The sequence below is a fragment of the Dipodomys ordii genome, unplaced genomic scaffold (genome assembly GCF_000151885.1).
Source record: "Dipodomys ordii isolate 6190 unplaced genomic scaffold, Dord_2.0 Scaffold61, whole genome shotgun sequence".
In the NCBI taxonomy this organism is placed as follows: domain Eukaryota; kingdom Metazoa; phylum Chordata; class Mammalia; order Rodentia; family Heteromyidae; genus Dipodomys; species Dipodomys ordii.
In genome coordinates, this window is record NW_012267277.1 from 10,391,347 (window position 1) to 10,401,540 (window position 10,194).

The window sequence follows — 10,194 nt, forward strand, 5'->3', positions numbered from 1 at the left end:
CTTATGTGGTGCTGAGGAAGCGAACCCAGGGCCTCATGCATTGCAAGGCAAGCACTCTACCACTGAGCCACCTTCCCAGCCCGGTAGGAGGAATCTTGATCGTAGATTAGATCTTAGGGGAGAAAAGTGAAGGCCCTCTCTGAAAAATAACTAAAGCAAAAAGGGTCGGGCATGGCTCAGGGGTAAGAGTTCCTGTCTAGAGCACCAAGCCTTGAGTCCCAACTCCCAGTACTGGAAAAAAAAAAAAAAAAACAGAAAAAAAAATCACCTCTTCGATGTCGCTAGGCACACTGGTAAAAACTGTTTGAGTTCATCAAGGTCCCTGGAAAGGGCTGGCTCCCTTCTGTCCCTCAGGCACCCTCCTCACCCCAAGGAAGACCTGGTCCAGTGCGCTGCTAGAACCCAGTCTTAATCCTCTGCCCCAGGCCAAGGGCTGCATTGTCCACCGCAGCCCCAGGAGCTAAACTGCCAATCCAGGAGGCAGAGCTTTGGCTGATAGGGCAGGGCAGAAGGGGAGGGTGGGTTCTGCTGCCATGGTAACCACCCAGCTGAGTGCTCACTGGGCATCTACCTCCTATCTGTAGGGTGGGTTCCCCACAAGCAGGGAGGTCCTCACAGGGTCCCATCTGTGTGACTCCTCCATGCCCCCACAGGCTCCGTCAAAGGGTCCATCGGTCCAGCCTCAGCCTAGCCACCTCAAGCCCTCGGAGGAGGAGCTGCCACCACCCCCAGAAGACCCTGTCAGCCCTCCAGAGAGAGAGGCATCAACAGGTAAGGGCACAGGGCTAGCCTGGGCCCCAGGGGCTGGCCTGGGCTTCCCGTGGGAGCCGACCCCTGTGCCTTCCCCAGCTTACCTTGCGGGTGATCTGTAAAACTGTACGTCAATTTATTGCCTCGACCTGCTTTTCTTTTTTTTTTCTAATGATAGTCGATTTAAACAACCATATAGTTGCTATAGAAGCAAAATGAATTTGTGTATGCCAGTACTGGGGTTTGAACTCACTGCCTCAAGCTCTTCTCATTTTTGCTCGAGGCTGGCATGCTACCATTTGAACCACAGCTCTGCTTCCAGCTTTTTGGTGGTAAATTGGAGATTAGAGTCTCATGGACTTTCTTGCCTGGACTGGTTTCAAACCACAATTCTCAGATATTAGCTTCCTGGGATTATAAGCCTGAGCCATCAGTGTCTGGCTAAGAATCTGATCTTTATGTGGTCAAATATTTCAGTCCTTTTCAGGCTACTGGATTTTGCGACATAGGCCTTCTCCAAGATTGTCAATAATTTCCTAGTTTTTTCTAATATTTTTTGTTCTTTTTTTTTTTTTTGGAAACAGTTTAGTTATGTAGCCCAGGCTGACCTTGAAGTCAAAATCCTCCTGCCTCAGCCTCCCTAGCACTGGTATTACAGGTGTGTCCTACTGCATCTGGCACATTCCTCTATTCTCGTAGTATTATATCTTGATCAATTCTTACAGTTTTATGTCCCATTTAGATCTTGAGGAATTGAAAATACTACCTTTTGAGATTGACAAATCACCCCAAGACTGCATCTTCTTTTGATCTGACTTTTTGCTGGGTTTGCTCTGGACTAGCTGGGATTACAGGTTTGAGTCACCCTATCTGGCCTAATTTAGTCACATTCCTTCCCAGTGCCCATCATGACCCCTTGTTTGTGAGGTTAGGAAACTCCTGGAATTGGAGGCTGAGCTCTAGATATATTCTGGGTGGTGATGGTGTACAGTCCTCTTGGGCTGAGCTGCTGATGTCTGTGTCTCCTCTACTCTAGATGTCTGCGGCTTCTGCCACAAGCCTGTGTCCCCTCGAGAGCTGGCCGTGGAGGCCATGAAGAGGCAGTACCACGCCCAGTGCTTCACCTGCCGCACCTGCCGCTGCCAGCTGGCCGGACAGAGCTTCTACCAGAAGGAGGGGCGGCCTCTCTGCGAAGCCTGCTACCAGGTACTCCCCCATGGCCAGGGCCCGGGTGCCCGGCATTGAGACGGGCGCGTGGGAGATGGTATGTTATTTCCTTCCTCACTGGGCTCTCCCACGGTTGACCCAGAATGCCGCAGATGGGGAAGTGCAGGTTAGCCGGGGATTCACTTCCTGTGGCTGCCGAAGGTGGTCAGCCTTCCGGCACTAACTTAGGAAGAAAAGAAGGGTTGTTTGAGCTCACTGTTCCAGGGGTGGGAGCCATTGGCACAGTTCTCCGATCTCTGCCTCTATGGAGGAAGGATTTCAGGTATGAGCCACCTCACCTGGATTTAGCTCTGAGATAATTTTTTTTTTTCTTGCCAGTCCTGGGTCTTGAACTCAGGGCCTGGGCACTGTCCCTGAGTTTCTTTTGCTCAAGGCTGGCACTCTGCTCTACCACTTGAGCCACAGCGCCACTTCTGGCTTTTTTCTGTGTATATGGTACTGAGGAATCGAACCCAGGGCTTCGTACATACTAGGCAAGCACTCTACCGCAGAGCCACCTTCCAGCCCTCTTGGCTTGGAGATTTAAAGGAAGTTTCTGCGGGGCCCTAACCTCCAACAGATGGCAGTAAGAATCCAGTAGCTGCCTCAAGGTTCCTGCTCTGGGCCAAGACAGGGCCCCTCATGGCTGGGGTGTGCTTGGCTGTGTGTCAGCTCTGAGGCAAGGGCCCTCTGTCCCAGGACACTCTGGAGAAGTGCGGCAAGTGTGGAGAGGTGGTCCGTGACCACGTCATCAGGGCCCTGAGCCAGGTCTTCCACCCTCACTGCTTCACCTGCATTACCTGCGCCCGGTGCATCGGGGACGAGAGCTTCGCCCTGGACAGCCAGAACCAGGTGTACTGCCTGGACGACTTCTACAGGTAGAAGGGGCACGGGCAGGGGAGGGGAGGGGGTGACAGGGCAGAAACCAGGGCCAGGCTCCAGAGCCAAGAGTGCCCTGCAACCTGTGGACTCTAGAAGCATTTCCTGCTCTGCTCACCTGCTGGTAGTGAATGACTGAGCTCCTGCGCCATGTCAGATGCTCAGAATTCTGCAGTCAGATGGATGTGCTGAAAAGACTACTGCTGGACACAGTTGCTCATGCCTGTAATGCAAGCTACTCAGGAGACTGGGTCAAAGCCAGCCTATGCAGGAAAGTCCATGAGATTCATAGCTCCAGTTAACCAGCCAAAAGCCAGAAATGGAAGTATGGGTCAAGGGGTAAAGCACTAATCTTGAACACAAAAGCTCAGAGACAATGCCCAGGCCAAGTTTAAGACCCATACTGACACAAACATACACACACATAACCCAACCTGACACACACAGAGACAGCTGTAATCCTAGGTCCTCAGTAGGCTGAGATCTGAGGATGCAGGTTTGAAGCCAGCCTATGCAGAAAAATCTGTGAGATTCTCATCTTCAGTTAACCAGCAAAAAGCCAGAAATGGAGTTATGGCTCAAGTGGTAAAGCAATGGCCTTGAGCAAAAAAAAAAAAAAGCTAAGGGACAGTACCCAGGCCCTGAGTTCAAGTTCCAGTACTGGTACCAAAAGAAAAAAGTGAGAGTCCCTAGTAGCCCTTCAGTTCCAGCCCTCCTCGCCCCCCCCACCGCCACTTCTGCCGCCAGCACCCTGCAGCAGGGCTGCTCACTCAGGCCCCCCACTCTGTCCCACCAGGGAGTCAGATCTGCGGCACAGGGGCAGGCAGGTCACACAGTGGCCCAGAAGAGCGCTGGGAGGTGACTCCAGCCACCTCAGTCCTGCCGGCTTGTTTCTGCGCTTGTCATTGTGAATGCCTCTCAAACAAGTGTGGGTTTTGTTTTTCTCTCTAGGAAATTCGCCCCCGTGTGCAGCATCTGTGAAAATCCCATCATCCCTCGGGACGGGAAGGACTCCTTCAAAATTGAGTGCATGGGAAAAAATTTCCACGAGAACTGCTACAGGTGTGAGGTGAGTAGCATCGGGGACGTCCCGCAGTGGCTGCCCGGTCTGCCAGGCTGGCACCGCAGTCCTGGCGAGGACAAAGAGGGTAAAAACAAGGCTGGTGCTGGTGCTCACACCTACAATCACTGCTGCTCGGGAGACCGAGATCTGAGGATCGCAGTTCGAAAACAAGCCAGGATAAGAAAGTTCATGACACTTTGTAGTTAATAAGCAAAAAGTTGGAAGTAGAGCTGTGGCTCAAATGATAGAGTGCCAGCCTTAAATGAAAAAGCTCAAGGACGGTGCCCAGGTCCTGAGTTCAGGCCCCAGAACTGGCTTACACCACACACACACACACGCACGCACGCACACACACACACACACACACACACGATGGAAGTAGTTACAAACTGGGCACCAGTGGCTCACACCTGTAATCCTAGCTACTCAAGAGGCTGAGATCTGAGGATCACAGTTCAAAGCCAGCCCAGGCATGAAAGTCCGTGAGACTCTTAAACCACTAGAAAACCAGAAGTGGCACTGTGGCTTAGGAAATAGAGTGCTCACCTTGAGCTGAAGAGCACAAGGACAGCAACCCAGGTCCAGAGTTCTAAGCCTTGGGACTGACAAAAACAAAAACAAAAGTAGTTACAGAGCTAGCCCATCAGTCAGAATTTTGTGTTCATATGAAAACCAAATGCATTCCTGCATGAAGGGAATGTATTGGTTCTTGGTGAGAGTGTTCAGGATAGTAAATAGTATCAAGGCTGTCTTTCCATCTTCTGGTCCTGGCTTTTTCCTCCCTTTTTGCTAGTACCTGGTTTGAACTCAGGGCCTCATGCTTGCTCAGCTGGTATTCAGCCACTTGTGCCAGGCCTCCGACTGGGTGTTTTGCTAGTTAGACGTTTACTTTCTTGGAGTTTCTGGGCAGGCTGACTTCAAAACTTGAACATCCTCAAATCTCGGCCTCCTGAGTAGGATTACGGGAGTGAGCCACCGGCACGCAGCTACCTGTCTGGCTTTGCCTTTTCTGTTTCTTGCTTCATTTCTCTGCCTATGGGCTAGCATTCTCTGGGCAAGGGCTTGGGTTTAGACACCCCTGAAGACAGCCAGACTCCCCTAGCTATTCAGGAGGCTGAAACCTGAGCATCAAAGTTTAAAATAAGCCCATAAAGACAAATCTACAAAACACGTATCTCCAATTAGCCAGCAAAAAACTAGGAGCTCGGGCTGGGAAGGTGGTTCAGTGGTAGAGCGCTTGCCTTGCATGCTCAAGGCCCTGGGTTCGATTCCTCAGCACCACATAATCAAAAAGAAAAAAGCCGGAAGTGGCGCTGTGGCTCAAGCGGTAGAGCGCTAGCCTTGAGCTGAAGAGCTGAGGGACAGCGCCCAGGCCCAGAGTTCAGGCCCCATGACCGGACCCAAAAAAAAAAAAAAACTAGGAGCTCAGTTACTACAGTATCAATTGAGCAAGCATAAAGTCCTAAGTTAAAAAAAAAAAAAAAGAAAGGTTTTAAAAAAAAAAAAAGCTTTAGGAAGTGGCACTGTGGCTCAAGTAGTAAAGTGCTAGCCTTGAGCTGAAAAGCTGAGGGACAGCGCCCAGGCCCAGAGTTCAGGCCCCACTACCAGACCCCAACCAAAAAAAAGCTTTAAAAACTGCTCTGAGGGCTGGGAAGGTGGCTCAGTGATAGAGTGCTTGCCTTGCATGCCTGAGGCCCTGAGTTCAGGCCCCACGACCGGACCCAAAAATAAAAAAAAAAACACAAAAACTGCTCTGAGCTGGGCGCCAGTGGCTCACACATATCCTAGCTATTCAGGAGGCTGAGATCTGAGGGTCAAGGGTCAAAGCCAACCTGGGCAGGAAAGTCCATGAGATTCTGATCTCCAGTTAACCACCAGAAAACCGGAAGTGGTGCTGTGGTTCAAATGGTAGAGCACTAGCCTTGAGCTGAAGAGCTGAGGGACAGTGCCCAGGCTCAGAGTTCAAGCCCCATGACAGACCACAAAAAAATAAATAAAAGCCAGTCTGTGGATGCCTGGACACTCCAAATCTGAGCACAGAGCCTTGATTTCCCCATGGCCTGCACCCCAAAAGCAGTGTAGCAAGCCCTGCCTGGGAGTGCCAAGAATCCCTCCTCTCCTTCTTCCCCTGCCTGCCCCTTAGCACTGTGGCTTCTCTGGTGCCTGGAGAAAGGGGAGGTTTTCATGGGTGTCCCTAACTGAGGAGTCTCAGGGCAGGTCTCTCACAACTTACCAAGGAATAATTCTGAGTATGCGTTTGCTCATCTTGAAACAGGTATGTACGACCAGAAGGGAGTTTCTGGGGCATGGGGGGTGGGGGGCAGGCTGGGAGGGAAGGAGATATGCAGCTGCCAACCTGGCTGTTTGAGATCAAAGTCCAGCTGCTGCTGCTTCTTGGAAGACCAGTGACCAAAGTCACTGCCAGTATCCCTGCTGTTGTCCAGTATGAATAGCAATCTTGTGAGCCTGGCTGGGAAAGCAAATACCCAACACCCCTCATCCCCCACCCCTGCTTGTCCTGTGTGACCTTGACCAGCAGAGGCTGCGCTGCAAGGCAGGACTTGCACTCTGGTGCTTACACTTCAGAAGGTGGGGCTTGCAACCTGGTTCGGGAAATGCTGTTGCTGCCGCCTCCTCCTCCTCCTCCTCCTCCTCCTTTCCCTCCCCATACCCCTCCTCCTCCCCCTCCCCATCCCCCTCCTCCTCCTCTTCTTCCTTTTTTCCTGTCAGTTGTGGGCCTTAAACTCTGGGCCTGGGCGCTGTCCCTCAGCTCCTCAGCTCAAGGCGAGCGCTCTACCAATTGAGTTACAGCACCACTTCCGGTTTTCTGGTGGTTTATTGGAGATAGGAGTCTCACAGTCTTTCCTGCCCTGGCTGGCTTTGAGCCATGAACCTCAGAGCTCAGCCTCCTGAGTAGCTAGGATTACAGGCGTGAGCCACCAATGTCCGGCTTCTTTTTTTTTTTAGGTGGTACTAGAGCTTGAACTTGGGGTCTGGGCACTGGCCTTTAGTTTTTTTTGTTTTGGGGGGTATTTTTGCTTGTCTGTTTTTGGGGGGCTTTTTTTGGTTTTATGGCTGGTCCTGGGGCTTGAACTCTGGCTTGGGCGCTGTCCCTAAGCTTCTTTGTGCTCAAGGCTAGCACTCTACCATTTGAGCCATAGCACCACTTCTGGATTTTTCTGAGTAGTTTATAGGAGATGAGAGTCTTATGGACTTTCCTGCCCAGGCTCGATTCAGACCACAATCCTCAGATCTTAGCCTTCTAAGTAGCTAGAATTACAAGCCCAGCCATTTTTTCTTCTTCTTCTTCTTTGACTATACCTGAGTACAGTTTGAACTGCCGGCCTTTAACTTGTTAAGCTGGCATTCTACCACTTGAGTCATACCTCCAGCCTGCCTGGCTTTTTGCTGTTTATTTTGGAGATGGACTCTTTTAGACTTTTTTTGCTCAGGTTGGATTTGAACCTTGATCCTCCAGATATCGGACTCCTGAATAACTACCATTACAGGTGTGAGCAGTGTCCAGTGTGGGCAGCTCTTTAGGAAGGGAAGTGATTTCCAGGCACTGCCCACGGGCCCTGGCTCTCCATTTTTGTTGACTTTGTGGCTCATAATATCTATTACTGAAAGAGTAGCATTTATTACATGGGTGGTACTTTTTTATTTATATAACATTCTTGCATCTATGTCTGTTTGGTGTTTTTTTGTTTGTTTTCTGCTGGTGCTAGGGCTTGAACTCAGGGCTTGGGCAGTGTCCCTGAGCTTTTTCACTTCAGGCTGGTACTGTACCACTTGAGCCACACCTCCACTTCCAGATTTGTTTTGGTCATGGGGCTTGAGCTCTGGGCCTAGGCACTATCCCTTAGCTCTTCAGCTCAAGGTGAGCACTCTACCACTTGAGCCACAATGCCACTTCCGGTTTTCTGGTGGTTAATTGGAGATAAAGAGTCTTATGGGCTTCCTTGCCCAGGCTGGCTTTGAACCATAATCTTCAGCTTCCTGAATAGCTAGGATTACAGGCATGAGTTACTGATGCCTAGCTAGCAGAAGGTTTTTTGTTTTGTTTTTTGTCGGTCATGGGGCTTGAACTCTGGGCTTGGGTGCTGTCCCTCAGCTCTTCAGCTGAGTGCTTTGAGCCACAGAGCCACTTCTGGTTTTCTGGTAGTTTGTTGGAGATAAGAGTCTCACAGACTTTCCTGCCAGGGCTGGCTTTGAACCGTGATCCTCAGATCTCAACTTCCTGAGTAGCTAGGATTACAGGCGTGAGCCAACGGCGCCCGGCTCTGAAGGTATTCATTATTCCCATTTATGTTGGAGAAACCAAGGATCGTTTTTGCCAGGCCTGTCCTGTGGCTGTCTGCCACTCTGCAGCTCTTCTCAGACCTCGATGATTTAGCAGGCACTTTGTTTCTCGCTCTGTGTTCTAATTTAGAAAAAAGGTCACAAGCGCCTCTTTGGAACTTCAGGTTTGACACTTGATCCTCTCAGAATGACAAACAAGTGACCCATTGTGAATGACCCAGATACAGGACTTAGTTTCCCCCAGGGGCTAGGGTGGAGTTGCAGAGAGGAGCCACATGAGGGCGCCCTCTCCAAGTGGCCACTGAGAAACCAGGCTGTGGCCCCTGGCTCCTGCTGGTTCACGACCGACACCTGTGACCTCAAAGTCATCTCTGTGAAGACAAGACTCTTATGTCACCACAGCTCCCAAGGGTGCCAGCTGAGCCCAGAATCCGGTCTCTGCGCATGAATCTTTCATTCCTACCCGAAGCATGAAGGATGAGGCATGATGTGTGAGGCTCGGATGAGATGTGCGCCAGGGGTAAATGGTGAAGTTTGTGTTGGCAGTTTAGGCCCGAACCCCTCTCCTCTTCCTCCTGAAGTCCGTGGTTCATGGTTTTGCTGATCTTACAGACGTGTGACCTGGGAAATAACAAAAAATCCCCCTCCAGGGCCGGGAATGTGGCTTTGTGATAGAGCGCTTGCCTAGCATGGATGAAGCCCTGGGTTCGATTCCTCAGCACCACAGAAACAGAAAAAGGCAGAAGTGGCGCTGTGGCTCAAGTGGTAGAGGGCTAGCCTTGAGCAAAAGAAGCTCAAGGAACAGTGCCTAGGCCCTGAGTTCAAGCCCCAGGACAGTGCCCAGGCCCTGAGTTCAAGCCCCAGGACTGACAGAGAGAGAGAGAGAGAGACCCTTCAACTCAGCCTGGCCACCAGCCTGCTCTAGAACTTGCTGTGAGGCCTGAAGAAAACCCCACCCTTCTCAGGCCTCAGTTTCCCCACCTGCGAAGTGAGGAACAGGGCTAGCCAGGAGATACGTTCCACAGACATTGGTTGGGAGCCTGTGCAGTGCCACGCTGGAGCCCCAGGAGGACCTGCCTCACACCGCACATCCTAAAAAGGCTGTTGGTTACACCCTGGGACCTCAGCCTCCTGGGACCCTCACATTGCCTTTTTGAGGATCCTCGGCCTCCCCACAGCCAGGCTACCACGTCAGCCACTCACCCCTCCTGTGAAGTAAAATCCTATGTTTCTGGTCTTCTCCAGGGCAGATCTGGTCCAGGAGGTCCAGAATGAGAAGCTGACTGCTGCCCTGCAGGGAAGGCTTAATGAAGTCTCTCCCCTGGGTAGGCTGTGTGCTGGCAGTGCCTAGACCCCAGGACATTTGCATGTGACATGTGCCTTTATTTCCCCAGGACTGCAGTGTTCTCCTGTCCGTAGAGCCCACTGACCAAGGCTGCTACCCGCTGAATGACCATCTCTTCTGCAAGCCGTGCCACGTGAAGCGGAGTGCGGCCAGCTGCTGCTGAGACGCCCAGCCCTGCCCTGACTTTGTTTCTCTTCCTCATCTATTCTTGCACACTTTCTTCCTGAGCCTTCCTGTGGACAGTGGGCAGTTCAGCCCAGTGTGTCTATTATGCAGGGGGACTGAGCCCCTCCCACCCTGGGGTGCTAATACCAGCCCCCCACACTTTCAGTTCCTCCTCCTTGCTTGCTAGAAGCATCGTTCATTCCTGGAGGCCTTTCAGGCCTTCTAGTAGATGGCTTTAACCCATGAGGGGAGGGGAGGGCGGAGGTGGAGGTGGAGGGCCCCCCCCCACAAGTCTCAAGATTAGCACCTAGTATCCCTAGCACTGACATCATCCAGTACAGTGTGCTGAGATGCGTGTGGTCAGCAGGTCTGAGCAACGTGAGGGGAAACACCACCATCTTGTAAAAAGGCCAGGGGCTACCAGTGACTCACACCTGGAATCCTAGCTACTCAAGCATCTAAGATCTGGAGGATCACAGTTTGA

At 51.6% G+C, this 10,194-nt stretch overlaps 1 protein-coding gene across 1 annotated transcript in view; it reads left to right on the forward strand.

Moving 5' to 3' along the window:
• Window positions 1–10,194, forward strand: part of Fblim1 (filamin binding LIM protein 1) — a 16,312-nt gene extending 6,118 nt beyond the window's left edge. Inside the window, exons 2-5 of the mRNA XM_013022260.1 lie at window positions 1,787–1,956; window positions 2,656–2,834; window positions 3,787–3,904; window positions 9,595–10,194. Of these exons, the coding sequence (XP_012877714.1) occupies window positions 1,787–1,956; window positions 2,656–2,834; window positions 3,787–3,904; window positions 9,595–9,708 (581 nt within the window). The 3' untranslated portion in view covers window positions 9,709–10,194. The remainder of the gene's footprint in view (window positions 1–1,786; window positions 1,957–2,655; window positions 2,835–3,786; window positions 3,905–9,594) is intronic.